The 24,913-nt window shown below is 39.2% G+C and overlaps 1 protein-coding gene across 1 annotated transcript in view; it reads left to right on the top strand.

Moving 5' to 3' along the window:
* Positions 1-11,556, top strand: part of SCUBE1 (signal peptide, CUB domain and EGF like domain containing 1) — a 226,743-nt gene extending 215,187 nt beyond the window's left edge. The window contains exons 16-22 of the mRNA XM_083366376.1: positions 856-1,017; positions 1,627-1,794; positions 2,245-2,406; positions 4,949-5,146; positions 6,133-6,285; positions 7,854-7,933; positions 8,522-11,556. Coding sequence (XP_083222502.1) covers positions 856-1,017; positions 1,627-1,794; positions 2,245-2,406; positions 4,949-5,146; positions 6,133-6,285; positions 7,854-7,933; positions 8,522-8,674 — 1,076 coding nt within the window. The 3' untranslated portion in view covers positions 8,675-11,556. The remainder of the gene's footprint in view (positions 1-855; positions 1,018-1,626; positions 1,795-2,244; positions 2,407-4,948; positions 5,147-6,132; positions 6,286-7,853; positions 7,934-8,521) is intronic.
* The last annotated feature ends 13,357 nt before the right edge of the window (positions 11,557-24,913 follow it).

Below are 24,913 nucleotides of genomic sequence, written 5' to 3' on the forward strand. Positions count from 1 at the left end.
CAGTTCTGATTAATATGTTTTCTGAATTGAACAAACAAGATATTTGATATTTGACTGTATTGTCTGCAATATGGAGACATTTCAGAGCTTGTTTAATATAAATGTAAATGTGTTGCAATATGAGCAACGATGCTACGTGGGGATTTAAGATATTACTCAAAGATTGCAAGGTCTTATCTACTGTAAAGCTGAACAAGGATGTGATTAGTTTAAAGGGATAGTTCTGTTCTGTTCCAGCCTACGACCGGCCCTGTTTGAATGTCAGGGACAACCCCTTTTTATAATCAACAGGCTGGAAATAACCCAACCAAATTTATTTACAGAAGCTAAACGAAAAGTTCAAACAAGACTTAAACCAAAAAGGTTAAATAAGAGTTAAACAATAACAGACCGAGACTCTATCAGAAGCTCTTCAAACGGTTGCCTTCAGCAACCAGCACCTCCCACACATTTCCCTTTTAAACAGCAATTTCAAGGCGTGGCTTCTCATTGCCTTCTCCCGAGTTGCCTCATTGCTTTTCTCTGCTCAGTTCTGCTAGATTGCCTCCTGCTCCTAGCATCCCTGAACAGAGCCAGCTGTGGATCATCTTCTTCCAATCCTTCTTGCTCACACAGCTGGGTCTGAGGAGGAACAAGACGGGAGGGGCCTGGCTGAGAGTTCTGTGGTGCATCAGAATCTTCCTCTGACACCAAAGGCACTCCAACCCCCCCTCCTCCTCTTCAGAATCATCCGATTCAGCTGCCGAAACCACAGGCTGACGCTGAATCACAACAAGTTGTCCATGATTGATAGTACTATGAAGACACTGTGAAAATAAAAAGTAACTAACAGAGTGTTGATTTTTATTTTCCCAGTTACCTGCAGCGTTGGCACCTATTATAGTGGAGAACATAATCAATGCATTCCTTGCTCACCAGGAACATATCAAGACACAGAAGGTCAGCTCTCCTGCGAACCTTGTCCAGGGAATGATGGGCAAGGGATTGCAGGAGCACAAAGTGTGTTAGGATGTGGAGGCAAGTAGCATTTCATTTCACAAATTTCATTCATAAACTGGAGTGAAAAGTTCATTAAAAATAGGCAAAAAAAAGGAGAAATCTGATGTTGTGACCTGAACCATAAACCATTCTTTGGTATTGACTTGTCTGTGGTGCCTGCTAAATGTTTTCTGGGGTATGCTTAGATCCGGCATAATCAGTTCATGTGAAGCACCAATCAGGTTATTCTGAATGTGTGTGTGTGTGTCCTAGAATATATCCGATATTTTATACGGTAGTCCTCAACCTACATCTAATCGCTTACCAACAATTTGAAGTTATAACAGATTTCATAGCTACTTATGACCCATCCTCAAGGTTACGACTGCTGTGTGCATGCACTCCACGTCATGAGATCACATTTTGGGAGCTTGGCAACTGGTAACATTTGGTAATGTTGTAACTTGGTAACATTTACAACCAGTTGTAGTGTCCCACTGTCGCATGATTGCAACTTCCAAAGTTTTTTTTTTAGCATAAAAAGGCAAAAAAAAAACACATAGGAATCCCAAAGAGCAAATGCCACAGGCAGTGAAATAAGTGGTAAACTATATGTATGTGTAAACCATAGATTTATTCCATTTTTAGGGCAGTGTTCTCCTGGGCAGTTTTCTTTTGATGGTTTTAAACCTTGCAGACTGTGTCCCCTTGGCACTTATCAGTCTGAACCAGGAAGGACTCTGTGTTTCCCCTGCGGTGGAGGACTGGGGACAAAATATGAGGGCGCAGTTTCATTTCAAGACTGTGAAACTAAAGGTAGGTTTATGTTCTATCCTTCCATTTATTAGGGCAGCTCAAAATAAAATATTAGGATGCCATAAAATGATGGATTGATTATGTTTCATCAAGTCTTTTTCAACTCGTAGCAACCATACAAATAGATCCTTCTTTATGATGCTGTATCCCTAACCTATTCTTCCAAATCTCACCACTGAGGAGTCCATTCCCCTTGCTATTGGTCATCCTCCTCCTTCTCTTTCCATCCATCCATCATCAGAGACTTTTCCAAAGAACTGGGTCTTTGCATAATGCACCCAAAGTATGATAATTTAAGGTTGGTCATTTGTACCTTCAGTGAGGATTTTGGGTTGATTTGTAAAAGGTAGCAAAATGCATCTTGGATAAGCCTGATGTGTTTCATTTTTTCTCTCTGTTCCTTTTATCTTGCATATATATTATAAAACAACCGGCCTCTCTTCTAAACAGTTCATTGTTCTCCTGGCCATTACTACAACTCTACAACGCACAGATGTATCAGATGTCCTGTAGGAACCTACCAACCTGAATTTGGTCAGAATTATTGCATCACTTGCCCTGGAAATACAAGCACAGATTTTGATGGTTCCACTAATGTTACACACTGTAAAAGTAAGTTTTCCCTATGATCAGCTATACTTCCAATATTGCTTTGAATGCTACTGCCAGTCATAGCCCACCTGTAAGCTATGTGGGTACTATATAGTTGAGCTGAGTTTGAAAATCTTACAGATGAAATTCAGTGATTATTTTATTTGCTTGACTGCTGTGTAAACATTATCAAAATGCAGGATTCACCTCTAAACTCAGCCCAGTCTAAAACCTGATCTGTCCTTAGCAGTAGTGTAAGACAGTGAGGTGCAAAGGATCCCAGCCTCAGATCACATCAAGTAAACTGTTTTTGAGCATCAAGGCAATTTTCCCCATAAAAATCCTTCTTGCTGCTTCTATAAAATTGAAGGTCTCCAGTGCGATTTCACTTCCTTTCAAATAATATAAGGACTATGGATAATATATAACATATAAGGGTTATCTCAGCAGTCACCTCTCTGCGTAAGAAAGAAGAAATATCTTCTTTAGCAAAGTACATATTCTAAGGGTCCATGACTCTGGAAAAAGTACAGAAAAGAGCAACAAAGATGATCAGGGGACTGGAGGCTAAAACATATGAAGAACGTTTGCAGGAATTGGATAAGTCTACTCCAGTGAAAAGAAGGAGCAGGGGTGACAGGATAGCAGTGTTCCAATATTTAAGGGGCTGCCACAAAGGAGTCAACCTATTTACCAAAGCACCAGAAGGCAGAAGACACATGAGATGGGAACTAATCAAGGAGGAAACCAACCTAGAACTAAGGAGAAATTTCCTGACAGTGAGAACAATTAAGTAGCGGAACAACCTGCCTTCAGAAGTTGTGGGCACTCTATCACTGCAGGTTTTTAAGAAGAGACAACCATTTGTCCAGAATGGTATAGGTACATGGTGGCGAACCTATGGCACTCCTGCTGTCGCCCCAGTCCTGGGCCTTCAGCTGGGTTTTATAAAACCTTTTTGTTTTCGGCCTCCGCCGCCGTGTGCAAAAAAAAAAAGGTTCAATCAATCTATCAATTTCAACTTCTCGTGGGGAAAAAAAAGATCTCGCAAAGTTGGAATTGATTGAACTTTTAGTCCCACCCAGTCTGCCGTTACCACCACAGCCATGCCCATCCAGTGGGCCACGCCCACCCAATTGGCCACACCCACCCAGCACCCGACAATACATAAGTGGGTTTTGGGTTGCAGTTTGGACACACGATCTCTAAAAGGTTCGCCATCACTGGTATAGATTCTCCTGCTTGAGCATGGGGTTGGACTAGAAAACCTCTAAGGTGCCTTTCAGCTCCATTATAAGTACGGCTGCATTAACCTTCTCTTGGTGCAAAGAAATATAACAATCAAGTGTATTATTTTATCATTTTTACTCAAGGAAGACACTGGAGTTTAAACAAGTAAAATTTCGGATATTTCATTTTTGTACATTACTAATTTTGTTCATTGGTTATTTGCTGCTCATTTACAAGTATAACTATTTAGATGTAATCTGTATATCATCCATATTTAATTATTACCTGAATTGGAAAAAAGTTTTTTAGGCCAAGTGTGATTTCTGATGATTTGATAGACACCTGCAGTTTTCTTGGCAAGAAGACAGAACTTTTTTGCCATAGCCTACTCCCAGGGTGGTTTGTCTAACTATAGTGCTGGGATTTTCTGGAGGCATCCCATCCAAGTATTAACCCAGCTTGACCCCACTTAGCTTTTTTGAGATCAGCTGAGAACAGCCATTGCTGCTATCTGCTGAAACAGGACATAGCTACAAAATGATATCTCTTATAGAGATATATAATAAAATATACATTCGCATATATAACTTTACTCTTGCTTGGCAGAGGGCAAACAGGGTTGGCTGTATGATGATGTCATTTGCATTGAATTAAGCTAATTCAGAGCAAGGGTTCACTGCACCTTGCTAACTCAGTGTAGATTTTAATTTTCTTCTCAAAATAGGAAGCTTTTTTCAGGAAGAGGAAACATTCACACTCAATTTGTCAAATCTGGGTTTGGATTAGTCAAAAAAATAAGAAATATCTAACTTTTCAGAAGGCAACATCTGGATCCCATTTGAATTGATGAAAGAGTTTTTACCATTTGACTCTTGTCTTTACATACAAGAAGAGATTAGAGGTGGGCTGCAGTTCACATTTGGAAGCAAACATGTGCTTTGGAGAGCATAAATATAGCCCTTGATCATCCTTCTTAGAAGCATCAGTGTCTTTCTAGGAACTTGCAAAGAGGGACATTTCCACTCCCACCCATTTCAAAGCACAGCCAAAGACAGATATTCATAAATGTGTATCAAGGCCTAAGGAACATAGCGCAATCAGATTTATGGTTAGATCAAGACCCCAAAGGAAAAATCATCCAAAATAATATTCATGAATTAATTTTTAATATGCAAAATGATTTACTGTTGCATAATTTCTTAAAACAAGACCAATGAGTAGATGAAAAGAATCCCTATTGTAGAAACAGAAAACTAAAACATGAGTAGGTCAGCTCAGTCTGAGTTCATCTCTCTTCCCTTCCCCCCCCTCCCCACTTTCTCTCTTTCTGTAGATCAACAGTGTGGTGGAGAACTTGGAGACTATACGGGATACATTGAATCCCCCAACTATCCAGGAGATTACCCATCCAATGTTGAATGCACTTGGAATATAAGCCCACCCCCAAAGAGACGGATCCTGATTGTAGTCCCAGAGATCTTTCTCCCGATTGAAGATGAGTGTGGCGATGTTTTAGTAATGAGAAAAAGTGGTAAGCTTTGTCCCTAGTAAAGCCAGAAAACCATCTCAAAACACACTGAATAATTTATCTGACTCAGACGTGATGTTTATTTATGTAAAACGTCATAGTGTTGACTTAGCTTTTATCATTTAGAAACTATATCTACAAGGAGAACTGACCCTAAATTCAATATTTGACAAAGGTTTTGTCACATTTTCTATGTAACACTTTCAATAGTGTCTAAATGGCTGCTGTTGGATAAGGACAATGTTTTCTGCAGAATTGCACCCTGTATATACCGTAATCACTTCCGGACCTTTTTTTGTTTTCTACTGTCCAATTTATTTCTACCTCCAAACATTAAATGAAATTATTTAATATTACTCAGAGCATAGACTAGTACAGGGGTAGGCAACCTCGGCTCTTTTATGACTCATGGACTTCAAGTCCCAGAATTCCTGAGTCAGCTGACTCAGGAATTCTGGGACTTGAAGTCCATGAGTCATAAAAGAGCCGAGGTTGCCTACCCCTGGACTAGTAGTATAACCCAAACAAGACTTACAAATGATTCCCAAACTTCTGCCAATGAAAGTTAGTTTAATTAGATCAGCTGTGAGATAGTGGGATATAGTTGGAATAATAGTCTTAACTCAGTGACAGAATATAAGCTTTACATAAGGAAGGTTCAGTGTTCAGTCCCCAGAAAAACATGGCCTCAAGATAGTTAGGAAAATTTTCTCTCTGAAAGACTACAAAGAAAGGTAGATCTTGCTAATCTTAGACTAGAGCAGGGGTCTTCAAACTTGGCCCTTTTATGACTTGTGGACTTCAACTCCCAGAATTCCTCAGCCAGCATGCCTAGCTGAGGAATTCTGGGAGTTGAAGTCCCCAAATCATAAAAGGGCCAAGTCTGAAGACCCCTGGAGTAGAGAGAATGCTAAATGTAGCACTTCACATATCTTGAAAATTAAAATTTATTTTGACAAAAATCTGTATGTTATTTTTTTATGTTTAAGCTTCACCTACATCAATTACTACCTACGAAACCTGCCAAACCTATGAGAGACCCATAGCATTCACCTCCCGGTCACGGAAGTTGTGGATTCATTTCAAATCAAATGAAGGCAACAGTGACAAAGGATTTCAAGTCCCCTATGTAACATACGATGGTAATATTTATGCCAGTATTGTTCTAATATATAGTAGGTGAATGCACAAATACCCCAAAATAAATTATGTTAATAGAGAAAGAGGGATATAAAATTTCCTGGTCTCTCCTTTTCCTTCAGTATTTTTAGAATCAGCAATGGTAACGATTTTCCATACAGGAATATATCATTACTATGTACAAATTATTTTACTTAAATACCCAGAAAGTATTTTTTAATAGCTAAAAGCATATTTGGGTCCCTTGCTTTTTTATTGCTTTACTGATGAAGGTCAATCACACATTTTTACAAACCAATTTTTGTATGAAATGTTTAACCATGCTTAAAACTCAAAAAAGACCTATCATATTTCTACTTAGAAAGGAGATGCCTTTGTACTAACTCATGTTTTTGAATTAAATACAGTCATATTTATTCATTTTAAGCATTGAGAAGAAATGTAAAATTTTCCTTTCCTCTTCAACATGCTCCAAAGTCAAAAGGTTTTTGGAATTCTCTCTTCATTTTTGCCTTCTCACAACATCAGCATCAACAGAATTTGATTAAGCGAAATATTAATTTTATATCAATTTGCAATTAACATTTGAAGCTGACTTGCAAATCCCAATTGATGACAATCTCAGCTGGGTTAAACTTCAATAAATAAAACACTAGCTATTATTAACAACAAATGGAAAAGGGGTTTTTTTGTCAAACAGGTTTAATCTATAAACTTGATTTTGTACAGAATCTGTGCACAGTGTCTGGCTATCTATAGTCTATCCATCCAACATCCGTCCTTCTATTCCCTGTCATCTTTACATTCTCACTGAAAAAAATAATATAAAAAGAAAATATGCTATAATTTCTTTTGAGCCTCCATTATACAATTGGTCTACAGTTTTTCATGGTCTGAAATAAGAACAGAGATATCTATATCTGCCCTTTTGGGGGGCAGGTGAGAGGGGTTTGTTGTGTTTCTGGTTTTTGTTTTTGTGAGTAATGAAGGAAATTTACCTCAAGTTGGTCAAAACCTGTGTAAACCCACCAGTCAGCATTCATAGAATCAGGCTACTTTAGGCTCTGGTCTAGAAACCAGGAGACTGTGAACTCTAGGCCTCCCTTAGGCATGAAACCTAGCTGGGATTTAAAAAAAAATGGGATAAAAATCTAAAAATAATTCAGAGAAAGAGAGAGCCCTCCAGGAGACATCTTTGAGAAACATCCCAAGATTTCTTGAGATCAGAAACAAAAAGGGATTTCTACCAGTTTCTCTTCTTCTATCTCTATATCCTGTAGTTCCTGAGAAGTTGTCCTAAAAAGACTGCACCTTGACGCCAAGATGGTGTGTGTGAGAGAGAGAGAGAGAGAGAGAGAGAGAGAGAGAGAGAGAAGAGAGAGAGAGAGAGAGAGAGAGAGAGATGGCATATAAATTTAATAAATAAAATAGGATTTAAATAAAAACAAAAACAAAGAGCCTATGTTCAAATCCAAGATTACTTCAAAAGGTGTGGCTAATCTGCCTGGACGTTGTTGTCAGGAAAAAAAAAAGAATCATTGACTCGGTCCTTTTGCCATTCACTTTTCAGAGGACTATCAGCAGTTAATAGAAGACATTGTTCGTGATGGACGTTTATATGCTTCAGAAAACCACCAAGAAATTTTAAAAGTAAGCTTTCCATATTTAGTCTTTCCTAGTGGCTTTTCTTTAAGAGGTTGCAGAGTGCTTCTTAAAATTGGGAGACTGAAAACCGGAACTCCGTTCTAAGGACATCTTACCCCCCCCCCATGGTGGCGAACATATGGCACGCGTGCCACAGGCGGCACGCAGAACCCTCTCTGTGGGCACACACACCCTCGCCCCAGTCCTAGGCCTTCAGCTGGGTTTTATAGAACCTTTTCGCTTTAGGCCTCCGCTGCTGTGTGGGGAAAAAAAGGTTCAATAAATCAACTTCTCAAGGGGGTAAAAAAGATCTCGCAAAGTTGGAATTGGTTGATTGAGCTTTTTAATCCCAGCCAGTCTGCTGTTACCACCACACCCACGCCCACCAAATGGGCCACACCCACCAAATGGGCCACGCCCACCCAGCGCCCAGCGATACATAAGTGGGTTTTGGGTCGCAGTTTGGGCACTCAGTCTCTAAAAGGTTTGCCATCACTGTCTTACCCAAGGAGGGAAGCAGGATAGGATGGCCAAACGGGAGGGCAGGAAGGCCACTGCAAAATTATGTGCTTTTGCTTCTTCTCTCTCCCGCAGGACAAGAAATTGATTAAAGCCCTTTTTGATGTATTGGCACATCCTCAAAACTATTTCAAGTACACAGCACAAGAATCAAAGGAGATGTTTCCAAGATCATTTATAAAGCTACTGCGATCCAAAGTTTCCAGATTTCTACGACCATACAAGTAGCTTCTAGCGCTTTTCGGGGGGAGGGGGTTATTTTGTTTTTGGTTCTTTTGCATCCCTGTCAAATATTGTATTGGGTTTGACTGTAGAAACATTTTTGCTGATTTTAAGATGTCTTGCCCATCTTTATCTTAAATTGTATATTGAAGAATAACTATAATGTTTTATAATCTCCAGTATTTGATGGGATTTTTTTTTCACTTCAAAGAAAAGTAACTTGGAATTCCAGAGTACATCCAATTGATGGTCCATATTTTGGCTACACAACTTTATTTTCAGCTTATCACAGAGAAGCATTTGTTTATCTTCCACATAAAGAAGAAACCTGTTCATCTTGTTGAAGAAACTACCTGCAAAGAAGAATTATTGATAGAAAAAGTATGTAGTATAAATACTACTTGGATTTTGAATTGCACTTGAACTTTATATGTGAAATTTGGGGAAGGGGAATCTAAACTTCATTGTTTCCTATTGGTGGTTTTATGGAGACTTTTTTTTATAAACCAAAAAGAAGGTGAGGATAAAAATAGTTGTCTTAATTTTTGTTTAATGGGTTAGGCAAGGATAATCCTACAATCCATAGATTTCTTGTCCCTGATGTACAAATTTTAAAACTGTTCTGAAAATGGAATGCAATGATGGATTTAGACACAGAATTGGTTTCTCTGCTAAATTTTATACCAAGAAGGAAGAGTCTTAAGGGGGGAGCTAGTAGCTAGTTTTCTTGCTCTTTATGGAATATCTAAATATGTACAAAATCTAACAGACAACAGAAATATCATTCATATAATGTTTCTCACAGGAATAAACCACAGATCCTGCTGATGCTTGGTACTAGGTGTGATGAAGTGGGGAGAGAGATTCATGTGCAGTGCATTTTTATCATCGTCCACATTCTGGGCTATCCATGGACCAATCAATCTCTCTCTCTCACTTACCCACTCATCTCATCTAAAGCTTGAGACTGGTTGCAAAAATTTTTAGACCTTGGGAAAGATAAATTATTTTGTCCTTTCATGTGTACATTCATTGTGCATTCATTGGTTGATGGCTAATAATCCTTGCTCAATTTGATCTGCTCATCATAATTACTTTATTATGAATCCCATTGAGTTTTGGAGGAGAAATACATTATTGTGCTCTACTTCTTGACATCAGAGCTGACTTCAATATCTGCTGTTGTTGGCATGGGAAACTCCAAGAGTGAGCAGGGAGTTAATAAATAAATCCATGAAGTTAGTTTAAGAAGGTGAGCACATTCGAGAAAAACTTTAACCTCTGTAAGTTCTTTGTTCCCAAAAACCTCTCCAGGCTTTTTGCAATACTGATCAAATACAACATTTTATTTCTCATCCTCTGCATGTCATCCACTTTGAAGAACTTCCAACTTTATTTTCTCAAAACTCCTCAGTAGTAGGTTAAGTTGATAGTTAACATGCCCAGCTTAATAATGTAGCAAATGTGGCAGAATAGCTAAATAGCACTCTAACGCCAAGTAAAGATCAAATGCAAATACTGTCTGGAGAAAACCAGTGCTCAAATGTGATAAAGAAAGAAACAATTGTTATTCCAATTTAGGTTACTTCAAATGACATATACTTGTTTCAAACTAAATTGCACATCTGTACAGTGGATTAGGACGCTGAGCTTGTCGATCAGAAGGTCGGCAGTTTGGCGGGTCGAATCCTGAGTGCCGCATAGCAGAGTGAGCGCCTGTTACTCGTCCCAGCTTCTGCCAACCTAGCAGTTCGAAAGCATGTAAAAATGCAAGTAGAAAAATAGGGACCACTACGGTGGGAAGGTAACAGTGTTCCGTGCACCTTTGGCGTCTAGTCATGCCGGCCACATGACCACGGAGACGTCCTCGGACAAGTGCTGGCTCTTCAGCTTTGAAACAGAGATGAGCACCGGCTCCTAGAGTTGGAAACGACTAGCACACATGTGCGGGGGAACCTTTACCTTTACCTTTACATCTTTTTAATTTCATGTAAACCTAAGTGAGTTCTGAGGATAAGAATACTAATGACTGATAGTGGTGCCCCTGAGAAATGGTGCCCCTAAGAATGCTTTGCAAACCCCTCTTCCACCAATGGAGAAGAGTGAAATTACTGAAATAGTGAAATTACTGCCTAATTCTACTTCCAATTCTACTTTCCTCTTTTTCATCTGCCTCTGGTGCTAGTTATTGATGAGTAACAATAGCTATCAGCTGTCAAGGATTTGCTTCAACAAACGCTCTTATGGCAGAATTAGAATCCTTGCTAGCTGCTTCCATCTGTGTTCAATATCTCCAACAGGCAAGGCAGAGGATGCCAGAGCCGAAGGGAAATGTCCCTCAAATTAATGGTGCCACTTCCAAAGTAGGGAATCAGCTGCAAAAAAATGGTATTCTTGGAATTACATATGCAAGGACAAATGGATTTGAGACATCTGGTAAGGATACATTCTACAGTCTCAAGAAAATCTAGGGCCAAGTTCCCACATTCTACATTTCAAATAACTGCAAGAAGTAGCTGAGAATAAAGGAAGCAGTGTAATTTACTGAACATAGCTGTACAAGATAGTTTCTCTGGTGTGTTTTCCATTCTATTTACAGTGCAAAGAAAAATGCAACTTGGTGTGCCCATCCTGAATCTCAAACAAGCACGTGAGATCCAGAACCTTCAGGATAGAAGTTCATTAAAAGTGGGGGGGGGGAAATATAATACTAGATGATTTTCTGCTCTTTATGGATCTTTCAGAGCATATTCTGACATCCCAATCAGGCCTCCCATTATAGGTTTCTCAGATTTACATCTGAAAGGACCAGTTCCAATCCAATTCCCCCTTTGGACTGAACATCCAGAGTTACTAAAGTAATAGTAGGACTTATGGGTTTCTCAGGATGTCTGAGAAGCCTTCTTTGCATCTAAAAGTATTTATAGCCTATTTGTCACTGCATTGTTGTAAATATTCAGTTATATACTAGACAATTCTCACACTGTCCTTTAGTTGTCTTTTAGGCAATAAATCACATTGATCTTCTTGGTCTTGTAAAATGTTTTTAGTTTTTCAGCTAGAATGGATGTAAAAAGTTTGTAGCCATTAAGAAAGGTTGGCTTATAATGTATGGTAAGAATTAAGTCCTGTCCTTCCTTGATCATCAGAGCTATGTACGCTTCTTTCCATGAATCAGGCATAGTCTGTCCTTGTAAAATAGAATTCTTTAAATATTTCATTGAAAATAATAATTGATCTTCAAAGATTTTATGAAATACACTGAATAAATCATCTGGTCCCGGTGCTTTACCTATCTTAGATTTTTAAATTGCTTCTGTTATTTCAAAGGTTGTTATTGGACCATTCATGTTCCTCCAATAATTTGGGTAAATCTCAGTTTTGTACATAGTCATCCATTTCTTCCAATGAAACCTCTTGTTTCTCCTATAAATTAAATCCCAAAACAGTCTTTGGATATTTTTAGTATCCATGTGAGTCTTATTTCCTTCATGAATTTTAGTTATTTTCTTTTCAGTCTGTTAATTTGTACAGCCATCTGTCTGGTTTATTTGTGCGTTCAAAAATTTTCTGCTTTGTATATTTTAATTTCTTTTCCATGTCTGAAACTGTCAAAATTTGTTGTTGGAATAATTTTAATCGATTAAATATGTTTTGGTCTTCCAATGATTTTTGCAATTCTTTTTTTCCTTCACTTTAATCTCATCTAAAACATGTTGGATTTTTTTCAGCTGATTTCTTCTTAATCCATGTATCATATTATTTAAAATAACTTCTTATCACAGTTTTATAGGCATCCCAAATTGTTGTCAAATTGGATCCCTTACCCATATTAAAATAGTCTTGAAGTATTTTCTTACATTCTCTGTGATTCTTACATTGTTGTGATCTTTGCAAGATGGGTTCATTTAACCTCCACTTAAAAGATTGCAATCTGAATTTAAAATGTACCGTCACTGGATCTGAATTTTTTTTTGGAAGAATGTCCATTTCAATTATCTTATGAGCCAAATTTTTGGTAGCCCATATCATGGCAAAGATTTGTCTTTTGGGGGGAAAAAGGCAGAGTCCTTTGTGAGTTCAATTTTGTATCTCCATAGACCTAGAGCATCTGTCAACTCAAAAAATATTGGGGGTAATTTTCTTTGCATTACTTTTATCTCTTTACCAGCAAATCTGTCCAATTATGGGGTTGTTAGCCCATTCCAATTTCCAAGAATGCACCAATGTTGCAAGAAAAGGAAAGTAACTGTTTTGATTAAATGTTCAAAAAATTTAGTCTTTTATTGATATGGGTTATATAAACCAATAACAATGAATTTTATTCCTTGTAGTTCAGTTTGAACAATTACCGTACATATCTGCCTTGGTCATCAGCTAGTAATAGTTGTAGTTGTAATTGAGGAATTATATATAAAACTACAATATTAATCTTCTTTTAGTGATTGGCAGAAATATAGTCCAAACCCAATGTTTTGTTGTCTAAATACTTTTTGTCCATCCCTTTTCTTGCAAAGATATTATATCTTGATTCAGGTTTTTTTCCCCAAATAATGAAAAGGTGGGGTTTTTTGGTGGGGAATTGGCCCCCTTTACGTTAAAAGTTACAGTCCATCCTGTTTATAACAACAAACTTTCCAATGTTCCAACTATGTTCCCATCTACATGGCCTATTCTCTATTTGTATCCAACTTCTTTTGGCATTCTTTTGGCTTTGAAACTCCTTCTAGTTTATCCCAATGAAAGAGAGTGTTATTTCTGTTGTAAGAGGTCTGCCAAGATTTTGTAAGAATTGTAATTGTAATTTCTTTGAAGAATGAAACCTCATTCCCTACAATTGTGAGTCTCTATTCATAATATTTCTGCAGTACTTGTTCTTTAATAGATTTTCTTACAAATTGAATCAAAACATTTCTTGGCAGTTGCCTTCTAGTTGCACATGTTGAATTTACTCTATAAATTTTATCAATTTCTCTAGGAAAACCCAAATTACCTTTCATCCATTTTGTAAACAATGTTATAATTATTTCGTAATACTTTTTTCCACACTTTCTGGCAAGCCCCTAATTCTCAAATAAAACTTTTTCTTTCAAAGCCATTAATAATGAATTGATTGGTCCCATTTGCATATCTGACTTTTCTGCTCTTATATGAATATTTTTAACCTCCTTTTTCAGTTGGTTTAACTACTGCAAATTTTTCCAACTTTTGATCCAATTTTTCATTTAGGCTTTTAGCCATTGAATCAAATTTATCAGACAATTCATTAGTCAATTCTTGACATATTAATACAATCATCTCCTTTTGTTATTTGTAAATTCAGGAGCATTTTCTGCTCAAAATTCTTTGTAAGAAGTCAAAGATTAAAGTCCTCTGATTTTCTTTTTGCCTTCTTTTTTTCTTTGGGGACATTTTATTTAATATTTATATTTTATTTTTTATTTATTAAATGTGTTGACCACCCATCTTATCACTAGGTAATTCTTAAATTGTACTTAGTATATAATACTAATAACACTCATTTCAAATTCTTTGATTCCCAATAGGCATCAGTGTCTTTTTATGGAAGTTATTTAATACACAAGATAAACAGTCACTGGGCAATGCTCAAGGCAAAAGTATTTCAGAGTGTTCCCAAATAATGCAATTTCTTCTTACATTATAAAGCTCCTTTTTACAACTCTTTAATCCCTTAATTTGGGTAGAGTCAGGGCAACTGGATAGAGCTAAGTCTTTACTAGCTGGGATGTCCTTCCTGACACCTATATGGAGTTTGCGGTATTTTTTCTTTGTGCCATACATATACATACATACATACAGAATTCTTTGAAATTAATGCATTATATACATTTTCAAAGAGTAACTAAAATAATTGAAGTCCCTATCACACTAAGGTGAAAGCTGAAGTTTTGCCTAGCTGCTTCTTGCAGTCAATCAAAGTTTCCTCTTGCCTTTTAAGCAATAAAAGTTCTTAATTGTAATCCATCAAGAGGGTGTCAGTCTTAACAATACCCAGCCAGGCAATTAACTTGCAATCCACTTTCAAGGATGAAAAACCAAAAGAAAAATTGTAAAGCGGAAGTTAAAAGCAGAAATTGGCACCGCTAAAATGCAGACAGCAATCTGACACCATTTTGTGGAAGGACTCAAGTCCAACATTTCTATTGTTAAGCAAGGCAGTTGTTAAGCAAGTTTGGCAAATCCAGCCCACCCGGCAAAGGCAAGTTCCTAAGGTAGAGGCAAGTTCCAAGACAAAGGCAATTCCACAGGCAAAGGCAAGAGCTGAAGGGACGTGATCCAAAGCTCAAGGCAAGAACACACAGCAAAGAAACAAATATGTTGTTCCCAGCATTGTCTCAATTTGTCTGCTGTGCTAAATAGCCAGCTTCTGGTGCAACCCATCAAGAGGTGCAAGGCTGCCTCCTCATGAGTGACCTGGCTGACCTTCACTCCTCCTGCCTTTTCTGTGCCCTATTGTGTTCTTGGATCAGGTACAGAAGACAGCTCCTCTTTCTTATCATTGACCAGCTGCAGCCGCATGCTTTCCCCACCTGAAGCCTCAGGCCTGTCCTGCTGCAGCTCTGCTTTAGCCAAGTCCCTCTCAGCTGGCTGCTTGGAGCCTTCCTGTCGTGTCCGGAACTGCTTCATCCTCCAAGTTGACATCTGGAGAGGTATCTGAGGAAGTGCCCGGGGAAGTCATCACACAGTGCAGCTGTCATAAATACATGTCAGTTGCCAAGTGCCCAAATTTTGATCATGTTACCATGAAGACGCTGCAGCAGTCATAAGTTTGAAATATGGTCAAAGGTCAAGTTTTTTCAGTGCCATTGTAACTTCAAACAGTCACTAAATGGATAGTTGTAAATTGAGAACTACTTGTATATGAATTTTTTTTTTTGTAGATTATGCCTTTTCCCAGAAACCAGTACTTTCTTGTTCCTATTTAAGTGCACAAAGTGTGCTTATAGTAAAGGTTGAATCTGAAATCTAAATAAGCTTGCTGAGAGATACTAGTGACCACCTTAACTCTGAAAACATTCCCTTATTTTAGCAGCTGTGTTAAACTTTAAAGACATTACCAGTGTCCGCTTATAGACTTACTATGCCTTTGGTTATTTACAGAAAAAAAACTTATAAACACATTACAATAGAGATTCATGCCTTTATTATTTCACACTGGATTATGGTATGTATCGTTAGATGTCGTAGCCCTGAACACCATTCAGAAGCAAAAAAATGTAGCAGCCTGATTGCTGGCACTCATCACCATGAGCAGGGGTAGGCAACCTTGGCTCTTTTATGACTCATGGACCTCAACTCCCAGAATTCCTGAGCCAGCCATGGCTCAGGAATTCTGGGAGTTGAAGTCCATGAGTCATAAAAGAGCCAAGGTTGCCTACCCCTGACCACAAGTATGTAACATCAGAGCTTTGAGCCCTGTACTGGCTTTCCAATCACCCTGGTTACAATTCAGTATGGTGGTTTTAGCCTATAAAGCTCTATAATGGCTTTGTGCTTTCTTTCTCCGGGTGAATTCCACCTATCATAAACATTGTTTTGATCCCTGCTGTGCCATGTGAAGGGGCTGAGTCATTGCATTTGAATGTAGAATAGCTTCCCAATTTGACATCAAGCTGGCCTCCTCATTGTTGGTCTTTCTGCAACAGAATAATGAATTCTTATGGAGGTCCTAGGAATCAGGACTTGGATGGCCAAATTTATACACACACACACACACGCAAACATACATACATACATACATACATATTCAAAGATATACGGTTTCATGAACAGAAGCTTACTTCATTAGATACATAGCGTGGCTAGAATGCCTCTCACGAAGGGTTTGCTGTTAAATAAAATTTGGTAGTTGGAAAATCTATTAGACCCCTGATTTTTTTCCCCTACTAATATGGCTTTCCTATAATCAAAGATTAGGATGAATAAAATGGCACCCACATATGACGGATTGCTCTTATGTATTCTGCTCTTGTTTATCTACAAGGTTAATTCCAAATTCTTCCAGATACAAAAGATTGACCCGTTACATGCACTGCCAAGCTCACCACACTCAAATCACTTCCCACCAGACACTGAGGCACAACAGGTTCAGAAACGGAATAATGGAAGGGACCTTGGAGGTCTTCATCTTTCAGCGAGCCGGTTAACTGAAAGTAACAGCAAAACATTACTGGTTACCACATACATATTTCATACATGTGTGCACACAGACACTCCTCCACACTTACCCACATCCTTCTCAATTACGCTGGTAGGCTGGATTCAGATGACTCAGGATCCCTTTTATACCCCAAAGTCCTTGCTTCGTTGATTCTTAAGTCTGGTACAGTAGATGTTGATGGGACTTGGGGAGGGGTTTCCCATGTGCTCAGACCCAACTTCGTTTATCTTGTTTCAGGTGAAACATTTGTCCTTTGTCTCCTTAACTACTTGGCTCCTTCTTTTATTACTTCTCCTCAGGGATCTTTTCCTGCCTTTTGTCCACCCTGCTTATGTGCCTGCTTCATCCTTAGCTATGGCAGCTTCAGCCTAGTCCAGGGGTCTGCAACCTTGACAACTTTTAAGATTTGTGGAAGTCAAGTTTGCAGACCCTTGGACTAGACTCACACAGTTCCCCGGTTTCTGTTCAGACACCCTGCGGAGAACTAACCTGCCACAAGGTGCATAACATGAATTCTGTTGGCTCCATTTGCAGTAATCGAGTAATGGTTCAACTAATTTATTTATTTATTTATTTACTTACTTACTTATTTATTCAATCTTTATTCCACCCACCTCCTCTACAAGGTGACTCTGGGCAGCTTACAAGCTATAAAGCAAGTAAAAAATAGTTAAAAGATTAAAATAACACGCAGTTAAAATAGTAGCAAGAACTATACTAAAAACCAAACTAAGAGAGCTGAGAGCCAGAATTATGACGCACCTTTCTGAACACCAAAACAATAGACCTTCATAGTCCCAACCTATATGAAGGATTGATACTTTTAAAGAGACCCAGATTCTACTGGGTAGAGGAGGTCAGGGATAACGTGTGAGGAATTGTCTGGATATATGGAAGACAAAGCTATGCAGATTTAATAAAGGGGAATATTTGTAGCTCAGGCTTGACGTGAGGGGTCCTTGGTGCTCTCGGAGCTTGCTTGTTTTCTCAAGTAGCACTGATGATGTTACCTCGTTTGGGTAATGAAACATCTGCGAGAAAACAAGCAAGCTCAGAGAGCACCAAGGACCCCTCATTCAGGTTTATTTGGAGCTTGATGGTAACTGGGCAGGTCCAGGTAGGATGGCTGAGGCTCTATCCTATGAGGTTATCTAGGATAAGTCCTGAGGAAATGGATCCTTCACAGCATCAGCCACCCACTTTTAGTCTTGGATCTCTTTGCTTCTTGGTTGATGATAGTGAATTAGTTCGGGAGGTGATGAATCATTCTTAAGAGAGGCAGTTGTTTCTGGATAGGAACAGATTAATATTTTACTCCAGCAGACCCCAAAAGTGCTTTTTCAGGAGGCAACTGGACTTCCTTGTTTTTTCTTTAAAGACATTTTGCTTCTTATCCGAGAAGCTTCTTCAGCTCTGACTAGATGCTGGGGAATGGAAAGATTTATATTCCTTTGCAGACAGCTGGTCATTTGCATCCTCTCAGAGAGTTGTTGAGGCACTGGGAGGTTTATCTGTGTCCTCAGGGTCACCTGAGTAGTGCAAATGGTTCCTGTAGCCTGCAATTTTTTTCTGGAAATCTGTTCCTACTCCCAGACCATTTGAAGGGTATACATCCCAAAGTGCATGGCTAAAAGTCTGTAAGAACAATAAGAGAGGTGTACAAAACTAGAATGTTACAAAAGTATCAGTATTTAGAAATATTGATACTTTTTCTTGTATGCACCAACGCCCCTTTCCCGTATGCACCAATCAGGAAACTAGAGAGATGAAACGTCTATTCCTAAAATTACCTCTGAGAAGTACCACCTAATTTTCCACCTGATTGACGTGATCGAAGGCGCCGCATCTCCATTTGATTTCCGTCACTCTTGGACTTTTGGGGAGGGATTTTTTCCCCCACCTGGAAGGAAGTTGAATGAAAGCCACAAGTGCTCTGGAAAACACAGATTTATCATAACTGGTTTGCCGAACTCAACAAAAAGTGAGGTATCGGTTCTACCGAACCGGTGCAAACTGGCTGAATCCTACCACTGGTTAGGTGGACCACACTTGAAATGCTGCATCCAGGTTTGGTCACCAGACTACAAAAAAGATGTTGAGACTTTGGAAAAAGTGCAGAGAAGAGCAACTAAGATGATTAAAGGCCTGGAGACTAAAACATACGAGGAATGGTTGCACAAGTCTAAAAAGAAAAACTAAGGGTGATATGGATAGCAGTATTCCAGTATTTGAGGTCTACCAAAGAAGAGGGGAACAACATATTTTCCAAAGCATCAGAAGACAAGAAACAATGGATGGAAATTAATCAAGGAGAGAAGCAACCTGGAATTACAGAGAAACTTCCTAACAGAACAATTAAGCAGTGGACCAGCTTGCCTTCAGAAGCTGGGGCTTTTCTTGCTTTAGTTGTTAAGTGAATTATTGCCTTTGTTAAGTTAGTAACAGGGTTCTTAAGTGAATCTGGATTCCAAAATGACTTTGCTTGTCAGGAGGTTGCAAAAGGTGATCACATGACCTCAGGACACTGCAACCGTCATAAATATGAATCAGTTGCCAACCATCTGAGTTTTGATCATGTGACCATGGGAATGCTGCAATGGTTGTAAGTGAAAAACAGTCAAAAGTCAAGTTTTTTCTGTGCCTTTGTAACTTTGAACAGTCACAAAATGAACTGTTGTAAGTCGAGGACTACCTGTAATTACACATACCAGGCATAGGTTTACCTTTTATCTAATTATTACTGTGTATCTTTTCACTTCAGTCTGTGGCTTGAAATTTTGAAGTACTGTATATATAGATACAATAAAATAGAAACTATAAAGAACAAATTGAACGCACGATATTCTAAACCCTAGTTTTTCTGTGTAGCTCAGAAGTTCAACCTTTGTGGACAAGAAGGCACATAGAATATGTAGAGCTTGTTTATGGCTGCACTCACCAAAGAACTAGTGAAGGGAGAATGGCAAAATGGTGCACATGTTCAATTACAAACCGAAAGACAAAAGGGCAAAGATGACCTACACCTTACCTATTCTTCACAATGCTTCTGCCTACCAGCGGACCAATTTTCCTTTATTATTGGTATATTTTGTCCAGATCTTCTACATGATTCAAATACTCTACTAGGGTTTGAACCTTGTAGAACCTTGTACCCATGGACCCTTACAGATTAGATAACCACATGGTATATACAGCCCATCTTCCCTTCAGCTTATGAGAGGGGTATGTGTGTTGCGTTATGACTTGGCCCTATGGACCATCTGGATAGATGATTCTTATTGATGCCTGGACCTCTTAAGAGTCAACCTAGTGTACAGGTGAAGGGGTTAGGTCAGGGGTGTCAAATTGCCAACCTATGGGCTGGCTGCGTCATGCCGAAACCGTGCCCACCCCGGCTCCGGCAATGGGGAAAAAGTCGTGATACGTCACGACACGTCACGTGACGTGGCGAGTTTGAGACCCCTGGGTTAGGTCATCCAGGGGGAGACTTAGCCAACTGAAAGTGGGCCAGTCTCCCTCTCCCAGCCCAACCTTCCTCATTGGATTGTTATTGTGGAGAAAAGAGAAGAAAGCACTATACATGTCACTCTGAGCTCCTGAAGGAAAGATGAGATATAAATCTAACAAACAAGTAAATAAGTACTCCCGTAATGAGGGTGTTCTTATATAATCAGTTGAACAGTACATTTGATTTGATTGAGTTAATCATAGCTACTCATAACCACAGTTCTTTTGGTCCACAATAAATCATGACTGACCAGTATCTAAACCTGCTGGACTTCTTTTTAGATGTCAGAAAGAAGATGCAGAAATGGAAATGTTTCATATGATAATTTAATGTACCAACACTTCCCAGTGAATTTGTTGCTTTATTTTGATTGGTTGGTAGACTGGTTTGTGTTGTGCTTCATAACTTTTGAGCACTATCAGCACCCCTTGCTTTGTGAGTCAGTCATTAGCTTTATCTTGATTAGAACAGCAGTCCACCAGTTTGTCCTTCAGGTGTGTTGACCTAAAACTCCCCTAATTTTGTTGCTTGGGAATGATGGGAATCGTGGGCCCATGATTCCAGCTTAGAGAACTCTAGCCTAAACTGTAATTGGATATGTTTGGATTACAAAAACCACAACTGGATATGTTAATTAAGATGCCATTATCCATTGCGGCTTGCTTAATGAAACATCCTTATTTTTAAAAAATTGTGTTAACTTCCCTGCCTTCTACAGGTTTGCCAATAGTTTTCTATGCATTGTCGTTTACATGCTCAGTACATTTTAAGGGTGAGTGTACTGTAGAACAGGGATCCCCAATCCCTGGTCTGTGGACCAGTACCAGGCTGCAGCATGCCAGCAACCGGTCCACACAAACAAAGCACCATCCGTGGGATGCAGGCAGCACAGAATACCATGCCCCCTCTGGTCCGCAGAAAAATCTCTCTCCACAGAACCAGTCCCTGGTGCCCAAAAAGGTTGGGGACCTACGTTGTAGAAATATTCATACCTTAAATATTACTCTCTTGAATATTGATTAGGGAATGGGGAAAAGCTAGATTGCTACTAAAGTCTGAGCATGCAACTTGCTTCCTCTTCCTGACACATGAAGGGGTAGAAAAGGTTTTTAATAATTCACATTTAATACATATACCTCTAAAAAGGATTTAAGTCCTCCCCCTATCAAAATAATCTGATGGCTGCCACTCCAGTGCACAGAGAGATGCTAAGCTACATCCTAGATCCAGGATCAAATGCAGGACTGTAGCAGATTGGTTTGTTTAAACATGGACCTACTCCAATCACATACAAAGTGTGCTGTTGGAATAATTTTAATTTAAATAATCTCTTATTTAAAGCTTTTACTGGCATATTTGAAGAAAATGGAAGAGGTCACAGCTGCCTTACACACTGTGCTTTTCTCTCAGTGGAGTGTCTTTTGATTCTGAATCTCTGATATAAAAGTGCTTTAAGAAAGTCAACTCTGGGTTCAGGAAGTCTTCACTAGGAGAAGTTGCCATGAATTAGCCACAGATTTGAAAGAAGAAATCCAATTTCGCGGGTAGACACACAAAAATTATAAGGAGCAAGGTAAATAATATGATTGGTAAGAAAACTATTGCACTTGTTTTATTAAAAATTAAGCTGAATAAATTTGCTCCTGATTCAGTTCTTAAATCTACATGCTGAAAAAGTGACAAACTTTAATCCTTATACCCAATATTATGGTCATTGTTTGTAAATGGATAATTATGATTTACCTTCTGATGGAGAGACTTCCTTCAGCTAAAAAGTTGTGGAAGAAAAAGCAATTATACATTTTTTCTTTTGTATGAATTTATTTAAATCCTTTGGGATTCAATTTAGTAATTACAAAAAAGTCAACCCTTTTAATCTTTCTGCACAAGCAATATTCATAGCCTGGTGGAAATGTGAACACATTTGCAAAATAACTGAGATTTCCCCCTGCCTTTTATGGAAATCAACCTGGGTGAGGTGACAAAACTATTAGTTCCAAATCATCTAAAATGAAAGCATGTTCATACCACTTGGGGACATTTTCATATTAAGCAAATTAAAAAAAAAGCAGGTATTAAAAACTGATTGCAGGCTAATGTGACTTGATGTCCTCGAACAGTACAGAACATCTTTTCCACAACAGGGCAGAGTGAAGAATTTATTGTAGGCAGTTTGGTACCATCCCTCTTCCTTGCTGACTGAGAAGGCTGTTAACTGAACATTGCTAACCAGCCATTCACTGTATTGTCTGAAGACATTCAGAATAGAATGGAGTGGATGAAATTTGGGGTTCAAAATACCCCCTCCCAAAAAATGGCAGCCACAACCATTTGTGTAGCTATGCCTGTCATCTTCACTTTTATGACCCTCCACACTATGGATACCTCTGGGGGAAATCAAGAGACAAGAAGAATGGAGAAGTTTACATACAGTCTTTTAGAAATATTCAGTACCAACTCTGTATAGTGACTGCAGAATCAGGAATGTCTAATCCTGTTTTCCAATCACTGTTTTTGCCAGATCAGCAACATATCATCTCAACAGGGAGCATCTGGGATATATCCATTATTTGCTCAAAATATTTACTGTGATGCCTCAAGCTGGATATTTAATAATTCTAGATTTCTAGGTTTTTTTTCTAAAGTGGATATGAATAAAAATTAAAACAAAAATGTTTATAGATTTTAAGCTTTATTTCCAATGTAAATTATGTACAAATTACCGCTTTCCATGAAAAATATACCGTAACATTAGTAAATAGCAAAAAAATAAAATAAAAATCATCTTGAGTTTTACCAACATCCTAACAATATATCCAAGCCAATTGTTAGATTATTGCAAATGTATATTCCTAACCCTGTATCCCTCCACAGCGCTGTGTATCAGCAGCTTTGTTTTCTGTGGCAAAGCTCAAAAGCATGTAATTTTTGTTGAAACACTTTCACAATAAATCCAAAAAGATCAATCATAAGATTTCATCCAACTCTGCATGTGGCATGGATGGTAACATTTTAATATAACATTTGCAGGACTTCTTTTTCCTGAGGGTATTTGTCCATTACTGCCAGTTAAGGTAAAGTTTCCCCCGCACATGCGTGCTAGTCATTTCCAAATCTAGGGGCCGGTGCTCATCTCCATTTCAGATCCGAAGAGCCAGCGCTTGTCCGAGGACATCTCCGTGGTCATGTGGCTGGCATGACTAGACGCCAAAGGCGCACGGAATCCTGTTACCTTCCCACCATAGTGGTCCCTATTTTTCTACTTGCATTTTTATGTGCTTTTGAACTGCTAGGTTGGCAGAAGCTGGGACAAGTAACAGGCGCTCACTCTGCTACGCGGCACTCGGGATTCAACCTGCCAAACCGCCAATCTTCTGATCGACAAGCTGAGTGTCATAACCCACTGAGCCACCGCGTCCCTTCTACTGCCAGTTAGACTGCCTTAAATGTATCATCTCATGGGACCTAAGAAGCGGGGCTTTTCCATGGCTCCCAATAGTCACAGGCTGGTTGGAGGTCTTCTAGTCCCTGCTCATTTCAGACAAATGGTTGCCCAATCTCTTCTTAAAAACTTCCAGTGTTTCTGGAGGCAGGTTGTTCCACTGGTTAACTGTTCTGTCAGGAAATTTCTTCTAAGTTCTAGGTCGCTTCTCTCCTCGATTGGTTTCCATCCATTACTTTTTGTCCTGCCCTCAGGTGCTTTGGAGACTAGGTTGACTCCCTCTTCTTTGTGGCAGCCCCTGAGATATTGGACGATTGCTATCATGTCACCCCTCATCCTTTTCTTCATTAAATAAGCTGAGCTAGGCCTTAATGAACCCCAAGCCTGGCAGGAGGCCACAATGCTGCCTTTGGAACTTTCTTTCAACGGGAGTGACACAGAAGGTCCGAAAAGGATACCTTTGTAAGACTTCTAAGGTTGCTCACCTAGATTTATTCGGACGCCGAACTTGCAAAAAAAAACAAATGCAAAACGTGCAACTTGCATTACTTAATTTTCCGGTTTGAAACCTTCACTGAATCACAACACACACCACTACCCACATTCGTTAAGTTAAACCCTGACCTAAGGCATGGAGCCCTTCGGGTTCAATTTCAACACTTGGGTGTCAACAAAGTTAAGACAGCAGCAGCTTTGGCCTGTTTTTATGCACCACACACTTAAAACTTTAAGCGAGCCTTGGTGGAGCAGTGGGCTAATGCCTCCTTAAGTAACACCAGCTGCCTGCAATAAGCAGGTTCGAGTCCCACCAGGCTCAAGGTTGACTCAGCCTTCCATCCTTCCGAGGTAGGGGGCTGCCTGCAATAAGCAGGTTCGAGTCCCACCAGGCTCAAGGTTGACTCAGCCTTCCATCCTTCCGAGATAGGGGGCTGCCTGCAATAAGCAGGTTCGAGTCCCACCAGGCTCAAGGTTGACTCAGCCTTCCATCCTTCCGAGGTAGGGGGCTGCCTGCAATAAGCAAGTTCGAGTCCCACCAGGCTCAAGGTTGACTCAGCCTTCCATCCTTCCAAGGTAGGGGGCTGCCTGCAATAACCAGGTTCGAGTCCCACCAGG

Source organism: Vipera ursinii, assembly GCF_947247035.1.
Source record: "Vipera ursinii genome assembly, chromosome: 6".
NCBI lineage: Eukaryota > Metazoa > Chordata > Lepidosauria > Squamata > Viperidae > Vipera > Vipera ursinii.